At 39.9% G+C, this 13,241-nt stretch overlaps 1 protein-coding gene across 5 annotated transcripts in view; it reads left to right on the forward strand.

Annotated features, from left to right (window-relative positions):
* Positions 1–13,241, forward strand: part of LOC137370072 (talin-1) — a 302,720-nt gene that overhangs the window by 232,348 nt on the left and 57,131 nt on the right. For all 5 annotated transcript variants that reach the window (XM_068032178.1, XM_068032203.1, XM_068032212.1 and 2 more), the window contains 6 exons: positions 2,824–2,913; positions 6,100–6,222; positions 11,117–11,260; positions 11,378–11,539; positions 11,922–12,062; positions 12,855–13,036. In XM_068032178.1, coding sequence (XP_067888279.1) covers positions 2,824–2,913; positions 6,100–6,222; positions 11,117–11,260; positions 11,378–11,539; positions 11,922–12,062; positions 12,855–13,036 — 842 coding nt within the window. The remainder of the gene's footprint in view (positions 1–2,823; positions 2,914–6,099; positions 6,223–11,116; positions 11,261–11,377; positions 11,540–11,921; positions 12,063–12,854; positions 13,037–13,241) is intronic.

The raw sequence follows: 13,241 nt of genomic DNA on the forward strand, positions 1-13,241 counted from the left end.
GCAAAACAGCTTTATAAAGCTTGTGTAAAGTACAGATTTTTTTTAAAAATGTAAATTCAGCTTTTTGCCCTCCTAACAAACTGGGATTGGAATTCAAAAGTAAGGAAGTGATTCTTCAGTTGTTCAGAGCCTTGGTCAGACCCTATCTGAAGTACTGCGTTCAGTTTTGGTTTCAAAAGGGGTACGGTGCAGATTCACCAGAATGATGTCCAGGCTTAAAGGGTTTCATTCTGAGGACAGGTTGCATAAACTTGGTGTGCATTTGTTTGAGTTTAGATGGCTGAAGGAAAATCTAATCCAAGTATTTAAAATGATTAAGGGATTTGATGCAGCAGAGACTGAGGAGCTGGGAGATGTAAAACTGAGGTGCCACAGCATCACAAGCAGAAGTGTGTAATTACACCGTGATAAGTTTATAGGGCTAGCTTCCATCGTAAGGGATGGATTTATAATGGGAAATGCTGAACTGCAGCAGGATGAATATTCAATTGCAAATACTATGAATGCTGGAAGTATGAAATAAAAAGAGAAAATTCTGGAAAAACTCAGCAGGTCCAGGCACCATCTTGAGAGAGAGAAACAGTTAACGTTACCAGTTGAGCTTTCATCAGAAATTATGGCCTCCTTCTGTGACATAAATTTTCTATGCTTTATGTTTCTGGAGCCCTTCCTGTGGTTTCCAACCCTTCTGCCACTGGAAACAGTTTCTCCTTATTTACTTCTACCAAAATTGTTCATGATCTTGAACACCTCCATCCAATCTGCTGTAAGGAGAACAACCCCAACTTCTCCAGTCTCACCACATAACTGAAGTCCTTCATCCCTGGTACCATACTAGTAAATCTCTTCTGCATCCTCGCTAAGGCCTTAACATCTGTGCTGAAGTGTGGTGCTCAGAGTAGAACGCAGTGGCTTGGATCTTGCGGTTGTAATGATGCCAAAACTGTCAGCTTTCACCATCATTACCCTGTGAAACTGGTAGCAAATTCTGTCATCTACACATGTGCAATTAAAAATGGAAATCCAAATGTTGCTTTCAGTGATACCTTGCTCCTCCATAGGGTGCACTGTTGAAGTCAGTCCTCACAGATGGCAACCTTAGAAACCATTTGAATTAATGTGAACTTCCACTTTTTATGCTAAAAGTCTCGCTGTAAAAATACTTGAAAAACTATGCCTTGTGGAATGAAGTATATCTGGGTTTTTAATGCCATACTTAGTCCTGGTTACTACTGAAAAACCTCTCTGGCCCTGAGAAACTAATTTTATATTTGTAGAATGTCAAATTTCTCATGATTAAAATTCCATAGATTTTTTTTTAAATTTTGTTTTTGATATTTCTGCTACCTTAATCCCAATTTTATGTCCCAATCTTTATTTTGTTTAATGATTAAAATTTATAAAGAATGAATGATAAAAACCTGCTTGTTACTTGCTGTTTTGCTGTCTGAGAATTCTTCAATATGATTGGCTCTTTAGCCTGTTTGATCACTTAACTGTTGCTGGACAACAGAAGTCCCCTAGGTTGGTGCCAGAATGAAATTAGTCAGGAAAGATAAAATCCACGCCACAGAGACCTCTAGATCTTTGTGGACATGGGCAGCTTTCTGTAAGGTCAGTAGGGAATGCCATCATTTGGCCAATGATCTCAAAATCCAGGCCAAATTTCCAGCTGAAGCCTAACCAGTGTTTTATAAGGGTTTTACATAACTTCCTTGCTTTTGTACTCTATGCCTATATTAACAAAGCCAATGATTCCATGTGCTTTTTTAACAGCTTTCTCAACTTGTCCTGCTAACTTCAAAGATTTGTATACATACACACTAGGTCTCCCTGTTCACCACTGCTCCCTGCTTTCCCTATGCTGCACTGTCCCTTTTAAATGAATGTGTATAACTTTTGAAAGCGATAAAAAATGCTTTGGTTCAGTGCTTAAGCTGACCAATGAGTTCACTTAATTACATGTTTTTTTTTTTTGAAAAACAAATTTTGTATGAAATAATTCAATTGCTACCAAATAAAGACAACTAATGAGTAAAAATAACCAAAAGCTCCTCTTTTGGCAATCTAAGGTGATTGAGACCAGCCAACTTTCTTGCTGATTAATCAAGTTCTTGTAGCACTTATTTGGATGCAGGAAGAAGTGCTTTGTACATCTGATAGCAAGCTGTAACTGTGAAATTTACAGCTGTTTTTATATTCGGACCAGTGGTAGCTGCACTGCTTTTACTCAGCTGGAACCTGAAAAGTAACGTGGTTTAGAAATAAAAAGACTCTTTGGCCGATGACTGTAGAATTTTTGGTTTCAGCTGACTGCATGAGATGTGCCCATTGTGAACCTTAGTACTACCTTGGCTCTCTCGGTATAAAACCAGCTTACAGTACAGTAGCATATATTTATTTGTACCAAATGTATTTTATGCTGTTACTTATGCTTTCAAAGCAGTGAAAACCAAAACAGTATGCATAAATTGTCAATCACTATCTCCCAGATGTGTCTGTCATCTCCCTCCTCCTTCAGTCCATTGTGTAAATTATCGTGTCTGTCTGAGAGAAGTAGTTTTCACATTTAAAAGGATATTTGTTTTTTTTTAACTAATTTAAGATGCATTCCAAGGGGTAACAAAATTTGATTCACATCAGTCCTGTCAGCAAATTGATTTGTGTAATGAGAACTGCAAAAGTGGTTAACATGTATGCACAGAGCAGCTGTACTACAGTACTGAACAAGTTTGTGTCATGTGTTGCAGTTAGCTAAACTACGATGTAGTGGCTGGGCTACTGTTACGAAATATATAAACCTGAAATGTGACTTCCTTACAGACTGTCCGAGGAATGCTTGATAATCCCACTGAGGCAGTCAATGACTTGTCTTACTTTGATTGCATTGACAGCGTGATGGAAAATTCCAAGGTGGGTATGAGAAAGTTTTACAAAAGTTAATTGTTCTAGAGCATTAATTACTGACCACTTCAACAAGGATATTTTGCCTTTTTGTTTAAATCAAGAAAATGTAATTGAGGATATAATACAAAGAAAATGCGGAGGTTTATTTTCTTTAAATTAATGGCATATTTTATATTGATAACTTTTGCTGCGAGGTTCAACTTCTCTATTACGAGGTTAATTAATTGTGCCCAAATTTTTGAAGATGTTTAGTTACACATGAATTATATTTTTGTGGAGCACTTCAACTATTCAAGTCCACATGTTCTTTAATGTACTTACTAGATTTATGTTAAATAAACCCAGATTAAGCATTCTGAATTAAGTAGATGGAGAACTGCAAAGCAACATGCTCTGCCATTTTGGTACCCATGGCAGCTCTCTTTAATCCCAGATTTTCTCTCCTTCATATTCCTTGAAGCTTAAACAATAATCAATCTTCTAAGCACAAATGATTCTGCATCTATGGCCTATGAAGCAGTGCTTTTGATATTCCTGCAACATTCTGTGTGAAAAGATTTTTCCTGAATTCACTTTAAAATACTTAATCGTAGAATGGTTAGAGTACAGAAGGAGGCAATTCAGCCTGTCTTGTCTGTGCCAACTCTCTAAGTGCAACTCACCTAGTCCCACTCCCCCACATTTTCCCTGTAGCCCCGCAAATTTTTTCTCTTCAGATAATTATTCAATTCTTTTTTGAAGGCCTCAATTGAATCTGCTTCCATCACACTCACAGGCAGTGCATTCCAGATCCTGACCACTCACTGCATAACAATGTTTTTCCTCATGTAATTCTTTTGCCATCAGCTTAAATCGGTGACCTCTGGTTCGGGATCCTTCTGCCAATGGGAGCACTTTTTCCCTATCGACTCTGTTCAGACCCCTCATGATTTTAAACACCTGTATCAAACCTCCTCTTGGTTTTCTCCTAATGAGAACAACCCCAGCTTCTCCACTCTATCTACGTAACTGAAATTCCTCGTCCCTGGAACCGTTCCTTGTCCATACAGTCATAGTCATTTACGGCACAGAAGGAGGCCATTTGGCTCATCGAGTCCATGCGGCTGGCAATGGAGCTATGAAGTCAGTCCCACTTCCCACCCGATCCCCATAGCCCTGCAAGTTCAAGTGGCCATCCAATTCTTGTAAATCTTTTCTGCACTCTCTCTAATGCCTTCACATTCTTTCTAAAGTATGGTGCCCAGAATTACACAAAATGCTGCAGTTGATGCTGAACCAGTTTTTTTATAAAGATTCATCATAACTTCCTTGCTTTTGTATTCAATGCCCCTATTTATAAAGCCAGGATCCAATATGTTTTTTCACCGCTTTCTCTACCTGCCCTGCCAACTTCATGACTTGTGCACCTATGCTGCTAGGTCCCTCTGCTCCTGCATCCCCTTTAGAATTATATTCTTTGTTTTACATTGTCTCGCCTCGTTCTTCCATCCAAAATAAATCACTTCGCACTTCTCTGCATTAAAATTTCATCTGCCACATGTCTGCCCATTCCACCTATCTGTCTATATCCTCTTCAAGTTTATGATTATTCTTCTTATAGTTCAGAATACATCCAAGTTAGTGTCAACCACAAATTGAAGTTGTGCCTTGCACTCCTAACACCGACCCCTGGGGCACCCCAGTATACACCTTCCTTCAGTCTGGCAAACAATTGTTTACCACTACACTCTCTTTCCTGTCACTCAGCCAACTTCATATCCATGCTGCTGCTGTCCCTTTTTTCCATGGGTTTTAACTTTGCTGACAAGTCTGTCATGTGGCACTTTATCAAACACCTTTTGGAAGTCCATGTACTCCTCATCATCCCTCTCTGTTCCCTCATCAAAAAATTCAATCAAGTTCGTTGAACACAATTTTCCCTTAAATCCATGTTGGTTTTCTTTTATTCTACATTTGTCCAAGTGACTGTTAATTTTGTCCTGAATTATTGTTTCTAAAAGCTTACCCACAACTGAGATTAAACTGATTTGGCCTGTAGTTGCTGGGCTTATCCTTGCATCCTTTTTTGAACAAGGGTGTAACATTTGCAAATCCCAGTCCTCTGGTACCGTGCATGTATCTAAGGAGGATTGGAAGACCATAGCCAGTGCTTCCACAATTTCTATCCTTACTTCCCTCAGCATCCTCAAATATATCTGCTCCAATCCTGATGACTTATCAACTTCAGTACAGCTAGCCTTTTTTCTAACTTTAAGATTAAAACCCTCTGTTTTGAATTCTCCTGCCTTGTCAATTTCCTTCTTTATTTCAAATGTCTCAATGAAACCACCTTGCCCCTAGAAGAATGAGCTTTCCCCGTAAAGCACCTTTGACACCTTCAGGATGAGTCAAAGGGCTTTGCAACCAACCAATTACCTTTTAAAAGTGTAGTCACTGTTACATGACAGCCAATTTGTGCACAGCAAGGACCCACAAACAAAAAAATTAGATAAATGTCTTGTAATTCTGTTGTGATAGTGGTATTTAAATAATGTTGGCCAGGACATCCAAATAACTCTTGGTGCCTCTTCAGTCCGTACCATGGGATCTTTTATGTCCACCGAAACAAGAAAACAGTCTCAGTTTCATCTCATCTGAAAGATATCTCATCCCAAATTTATCTAGTCTCATATCATAACTAAGTCTCTCCATTCCAGGTACCTTTCTTGTGAATCATTGGTGTATTCCTTCTAAATTCAGAATAGCCACCCAAAGATGCATTGCCCAAAACAGGACACTACTCCAAATAAGATTTGCCCAGCACCTTGTGCAGAGGTAGAACGTCCTTCTTTTTGCAACTGTTGCCTGAAGGAATTTAAGAAAGATTAACATTAGAACAATTTCACTTAAAACTTTCAAATGGTATGTAATGGAATGTTAAGTTGTGCTTTCGTGTGACTATTTGATATTAAAAGTGAAAAAGCTACTCTTCACTCAGATGCTTTTACCTTTAATTTTTTTTTATTCATCTGTGGGATGTGGGCATCGCTGGCTAGGTCAGCATTTATTGCCCATCCCTAATTGCACTTGAGAAGATGGTGGTGAGCTGCCTTCTTGAACTGCAGCAGTCCTTGGGATGTAGATACACCAATGTTTAATCTTGCTTATGAAATCCAGAAATTTTAGCATTTTGTCCATTTAATTTTTGTTTAGGTTCTTGGAGAGGCAATGACTGGAATCTCTCACAATGCTAAGAACAGTGACCTACCAGCCTTTGGTGATTCAGTAAGCTCTGGTTCCAAGGCTCTGTGTGGACTTACAGAAGCAGCAGCTCAGGTAAACATCGTTTTCAAAAAGAACAAATTGTATCCATCAAATCATGCTTGCATCTGTGCAGAAATGATGCAAGGGATGCACGTAAAAGGCAGCATGAACATTGTCAGAGGGACAGTGTTCTGTATGGTTGCTGTCTTTCAAATGCATAAGAGACATTGCATCTATATGGAATTCTTAGAATTTTAGGGCCATAGAAGATTACAACACAGAAGGTGGTTATTTAGTCCATCGTTTTTTTTTATTCTTTCATGGGATGTGGGCATCGCTGGCAGGGCCAGTATTTATTGCCCATCCCTAATTGCCCTTGAGAAGATGATCGTGAGCTGCCTTCTTGAACCGCTGCAGTCCATGTGTAGGTATACCCACAGTACTGTTAGGTAAGGAGTTCCAGGATTTTGACCCAGTGACAGTGAAGGAACGGCGATGTAATTCCAAGTTAGGATAGTGTGTGGCTTGGAGGGAAACTTGCAGGTGGTGATGCTCCCATGCATCTGCTACCCTTGTCCTTCTAGGTGATAGAGGTCATATGTTTGGAGGGTGCTGTCGAAGGAGCCTTGGTGCGTTGCTGCAGTGCATCTTGTAGATGGAACACACTGCTGCCACTGTGCATTGGTGGTGGAGGGAGTGAACATTGAAGGTAGTGGATGGGGTGTCAATCAAGTGGGATGCTTTGTCCTGGATGGTGTTGAGCTTCTTGAGTGTTGTTGGAGTTGCACCCATCCAGGGAAGTGGAGCATATTCCATCACACTCCTGACTTGTGCCTTGTAGATGGTGGACAGGCTTTGGGGATTCAGGAGGTAAGTTACTTGCTACAAAATTCCCAGCCTCTGACCTGCTCTTGTAGCCACAGTACTTATATGGCTGGTCCAATTCAGTTTCTGGTATCTGTGCCAACTCTTCGGTTGAGCAATCCTGCACTGTCTTCAATAATATAAAAACATAGAAAATAGGAGCAGGAGTAGGCCATTCAGCCCTTCGAGCCTGCTCCTCCATTCATTATGATCATGGCTGATCATCCAACTCAGTAACCTGTTTCTGCTTTCTCCCCATACCCTTTGATCCCATTAGACCCAAGAGCTATATCTAACTCCTTGAAAACATGCAATGTTTTGGCTTCAACTGCTTTCTGTGGTAGTGAATTCCACAGGCTCATCACTCTCTGGGTGAAGAAATTTCTCCTCATCTCAGTCCTGAAAGGCTTACCCTATATCCTTAGACTATGACCCCTGGTTCTGGACTGGCCCACCATCGGGAACATCCTTTCTGCATCTACCCTGTCAAGTCCTGTTGGAATTTTATAGGTTTCTAGGAGATTCCCCCCTCACTCTTCTGAACTCCAGCGAATATAAAAATAACCGACTCAATATCTCCTTATACGTCAGTCCCGCCATCCCAGGAATCGGTCTGGTAAACCTTCGCTGCACTCCCTCTATAGCAAGAACATCCTTCCTCAGGTAAGGAGACCAAAACTGCACACACTATTCCAGGTGTGGCCTCACCAAAGTCCTGTATAATTGCAGCAAGACATCCCTGCTCCTGTACTCGAATCCTCTCGCTATGAAGGCCAACATACCATTTGCCTTTTTTACTGCCTATTGGATCTGCATGCTTACCTTCAGTGACTGTATGAGAACACCCCGGTCTCGCTGCATATTCTCAGTTTATAGCCGTTCAGATAATCTGTCTTCCTGTTTTTGCTACCAAAGTGGATAATCTCACATTTATCCACATTATGCTGCATCTGCCATGCATTAGCCCACTCACTCAACTTGTCCAAATCAGTCTGAAGCCTCTCTGCATCATCCTCACAACTCGCCCTCCCACCCAGTTTTGTATCATCTGCAAATTTGGAGATATTACATTTAGTTCCCTCATCTAAATCATTAATATATATTGTGAATAGCTGGGGTCCAAGCACCCATCCCTGCGGTACCCCACTTGTCACTGCCTGCCATTCGGAAAAAGACCCATTTATCCCTACTGTTTGTTTCCTGTCTGCCAACCAATTTTCTATCCATCCCAATACACTACCACCAATCCCATGCGCTTTAAATTTACACGTTGATCTCTTATGTGGGACTTTGTCGAAAGCCTTCTGAAAGTCCAAATAAACCACATCCACTGGCTCCCCCTCATCAACTCTACTAGTTACGTCCTCGAAGAATTCTGGTAGATTTGTCAAGCGTGATTTCCCTTTCATAAATCCATGCTGACTCTGCCTGATTCTACCACTGTTCTCTAAGTGCTCTGCTATAAAATCTTTGATAATGGACTCCAGAATTTTCCTCACTACCGACGTCGGGCTGACTGGTCTATAATTCCCTGCTTTCTCTCTACCTCCCTTTTTAAATAGTGGAGTTACATTACCTACCCTCCAATCTGTAGGAACTGTTCCAGAGTCTATGGAATCTTGGAAGATGACTGCATATGTTTCCACTATTTCTAGGGCCACTTCCTTAAGTACTCTGATGTAGATTATCAGGCCCTGGGGATTTATCGGTCTTCAATCCCATCAATTTCCCCAACACCATTTCTCTACTAATACTGATTTCCCTCAGTTCCTCTCTCTCACTAAGCCCTGTGTTCCCCAACATTTCTGGTATGATATTTGTGTCCTCCTTTGTGAAGACAGAACCAAAGTATGCATTTAGTTGGTCAGCCATTTCTTTGTTCCCCATAATAAATTCCCCTGTTTCTGACTGTAAGGGACCTACATTTGTCTTCACCAATCTTTTTCTCCACATACCTATAGAAACTTTTACAGTCAGTTTTTATGTTCCCTGCAAGCTTGCTCTCATACTCTATTTTTCCCTTCTTAATCAATCCCTTCAATCAAAGCCTGTGTCATGATCTATTTCTAATATTTATCCCTTTTTATGTTAAAATAGGCAATGGTCTCTGTCAGTTGCTCTTTGGCAAAAAAATTCATGCTCCAACACATCTACAGAAATTTCTCCTCACTCCACTGTCTTAGTGATAATTAGTGATCCCTCATTACGGACTCCACAACCCAAGGCTATAGTCTATCAAAACTCTTCATAATTTGAAAAACTTTTAATAAATCTCCTGTTAGCTTTCTCTACTTCAGGGAAAATAGTCCCACTATGTCAAGTCTCTCCTTGTAATTTTCTATCCCTGGCAAAATCCTAATCATAAACACTGTACATAGCTTTAATATCCTGTCCAAAAGGGGATACCTAAAACTGCACAAACTACTCCAACATTGGTCCAATGAATGTGTTTCGTAAATTTTTTTTATTCTTGTACTGTGTGTAAATCCAAAATTCTATTCACCTTTTATATGGCTTCATCTTCAGTGGTTTGCACTGCAGCCTCACAGCTCCAGCGACCCGGGTTCAATTCTGGGTACTGCCTGTGCGGAGTTTGCAAGTTCTCCCTGTGACTGCGTGGGTTTTCGCCGGGTGCTCTGGTTTCCTCCCACAGCCAAAGACTTGCAGGTGGATAGGTAAATTGGCCGTTATAAATTGCCCTTAGTATAGGTAGGTGGTAGGAATATGGGGTTAATGTAGGATTAGTATAAATGGGTGGTTGTCGGCACAGACTCGGTGGGCCGAAAGGCCTGTTTCAGTGCTGTATCTCAAAAAAAATTAAAATCTGCCTACAATTGCACTCGTATTGAATTAGTTATTTGAACCTGTGGGCATCTGTTTATCCAGACGCTTCAATGGGTTTCCAGTAAGTGTAAATTCCCATTCTTTTTTAAATCTCTCAATTACCTCAATTATTTGTTAACTTGTACCTTACACCTGCTTGCCTATTACGATGACCTGTCTGTCTTCTTGAAGGCTTTTAAATTCTTTTCCTTTGTTTACAAAGCCTTCTACTTTGATATTGTCAGCAAATTTTAAGATGAGTTTTTTTAAAAATCAGTATGCATCAATGGGCAAAACTAACAAACACAGCTTGCCTTCAACAAATCAGTGTTGACCATCCTTAATTAAGCTATGCATTTATAAATGAATACTGATTTTACCTTAATTTTAGAATCATGGAAGAGTTATAGCACAGAAGGAAGCCATTTGGCTCACGTGTCTGTGCCAGCTCTCTATAAGAGCAACTCAGCTAATCCCACTCCCCTGTTTTTTTCCTGTAGCCCTGCAATTTTCTTGAACTAATGTGCAGCAATTTTAATAACTTCTCTTCATGTGAATAAATACTGAACTGGTAAAAAGATAATAGTGTCAATTCGCAAATATATAAGCAAGAGCTGCTTAGCATAAAGGACTGTCATTTCAGGGGAGTACTCAAGGCAGTAATTTTACTGTTCAAACATTTCAGTTTGCAGCCATCTGAATTTTAAGGTGGGAAAACCTTGGAATCATTTCCATATCAATATGAGACTTTAAGGCAAGATTTTTTTTAAAGGTTTGGAACTCTTGGCCATTAGCTGCTGTCGTCTGGACATCAGCTATGTATTTGCTTACTTGACATGCTGATGGCACCTTGAAGGGTTAACAGTTGGGATGAAGTCATTACCATTATTGAATAATAATTCATAGTTGCTGGAATATAAATCAATTTATTTATGAGAAGAGTAAGTAGAAAACTTGTATTTCAGACAATTTAAATGATTGACTCCCAACCTAAAGGTCCCGTGCCTTCCTGTCACTCAGTTGAACCAAATTTTGATAGTACAGGTGTTAGCGTGCTGCATTACCATGTGGTGCTGCATCAGAGTGTGAGGAAAGAAAATGTGATGGATGTTTAGTACCACACTTGGCCAATATGAAAAAAGGGTTCTGAAGTTTGGATTGTCCTATTTTTATGATTGGAAAATTGAAGGTAGCGAGAAACTTATGAGGGTACAAATATTAGGGTTTTTTTTTAAATGTTCAAATACTTCCTTATAACCTGTGAAATTTGAATTCCCAGGCAGCTTACCTTGTAGGAATCTCAGATCCCAACAGTCATGCAGGTCATCAAGGATTAGTTGACCCAGCTCAGTTTGCACGTGCTAATCAGGCAATCCAAATGGCTTGTCAGAACCTGGTGGACCCAGCCTGTATCCAATCACAGGTAAAATCAGTTGTTCTTGTTATAATATCAAAACATTTATCTTTACAATAAATTCATTTTTGGAGCTCCCAAGACGAGTGTGGGAAATCTTAGACTCAAGTGTTTTTCTCACCATAGGTCTTGTCTGCTGCCACCATTGTTGCAAAACACACTTCTGCTTTGTGTAATGCCTGCCGTATAGCCTCATCCAAGACGTCCAACCCTGTTGCAAAGAGGCAGTTCGTTCAATCGGCCAAGGAGGTGGCAAATAGTACGGCCAACCTTGTGAAGACAATCAAGGTACCTCCTGAAAAATTTGTGTTTATAGATGAATATGGTCTGGTAGCAACTTCTGTGGAGTTGAGTCAGCTACTGACAAATGCCAAAGGGACCACATAGAAGTCCCTTTTATTTCTTAAAAAAAAACAAAGTGCTGCTCAGGAGGGATGGGGCAGATTTAGTAGGACCTCTGTGGGCTGCACTCAGACTTGCACTAACTGAGTTTGAAACATTGGAGATTGTTTTAATTGAAGAACCGGCACATTTTGATTTTTAAAAAAAGGCACAGTCTAATCTGCAAAACAAAGGTTACTCTAAATTTAACATGTAGACAGTTGTGTTAGTTCAGGCCTATTACCAATTCTAGAACAATTTAAAAGCTCCTTTTTTTTTGTTAATATAGGCTCTTGATGGCGCATTCACAGATGCGAACCGTGAGAATTGTCGGGCTGCAACAGTTCCTCTGATAGAAGCAGTCGAGAATCTAACAGCATTTGCTTCCAATCCAGAGTTTGTCAGCATTCCAGCTCAAATTAGTCCTGAGGTACAGTATAAACCAAGCTAGATGCAAGATGTTGAATGGGGAACTGTGATTATCCCAATGGTGTAATCAAAATATCCAATGAGCAATTTTATTGAATTCAATTATGAATATAGTGTCTTCGACTGCAACTAAAACAATGCATGACAAACAAGTCTTCAAATCAATTCTTTAACCATCCGCCAAGAATGCTAGTGATGACAGAAGAACCATAGTTTGAGAAAATGAGAATCTGTCGTGTAGCTTAATGATTACTAATTCAGTGCTGTGGTGGGTATAATGAAGAATAGGACTGTCAATCATCCAAACAGGATTTGATTTTTCTCAAATATTGCATTAAAATACTTCAGATATGTTGGACTCCAGTAACTGCTTTTAAAGCACTGGGATCAGACAGTGCTGAATTATATTATCCTGCATGCTAGAGGAAAGTAATATCATGCACGTGTACTTAAGTGTTAGTAAAATTCTGTAATTTTAGAAAAGAGCGGCAGGGAATGGGGTCGGAGAAGCAAACTGTCCTTAACTCTCTTCTATAGTTGGTATAAAGGCAAAGGCTACCTCAAGGTGGTTGCACAAGTTGGTCACACCTGGCACAAAACACTGAACAGTTCAGTAGTGCAAACCCTGCTATGTAATTGCACTTTTAAGCACAACTTTCAGTACTTGTCCACGTGAGGGCGCCAAATCTCTAACTGAACTATTGACTGCTCTTCTAACAGAACTTCCATAAAATAATCTGAGCAGTACAGTTAATTGTTTAGCAATGTATATATTTGTTTTTCTTTGTGGCAGGGTGTTAATGCCATGGAACCCATTGTTATAGCTGCAAGGACAATGTTGGATAGTTCAACTGGTCTCATTCAGACTGCTCGCTCCCTTGCTGTGAATCCAAAAGACCCACCAAAATGGTCTGTCTTGGCTGGACATTCTCGAACTGTCTCTGATTCTATCAAGAAACTCATTACTTCAATCAGGTACTACTTTCAGTTGAGCATAGTTGTTTTGAGAACTTGCATTTAAAAGTAAAGCATGCTTGTGTAATATTTGGTTTGGTTTCAGTTTAACGTTACACAGTCCTTAATCTCCATGTTGCTGTTAATAGCTGTATTTTTTTTAAATGCCAGGAACTTTGTTAAGTCTTTGTAATGTTGATCTGGGATTTGGATGACTCTAAATTGC

This window comes from Heterodontus francisci, chromosome 1 (genome assembly GCF_036365525.1).
Source record: "Heterodontus francisci isolate sHetFra1 chromosome 1, sHetFra1.hap1, whole genome shotgun sequence".
In the NCBI taxonomy this organism is placed as follows: Eukaryota; Metazoa; Chordata; class Chondrichthyes; order Heterodontiformes; family Heterodontidae; genus Heterodontus; species Heterodontus francisci.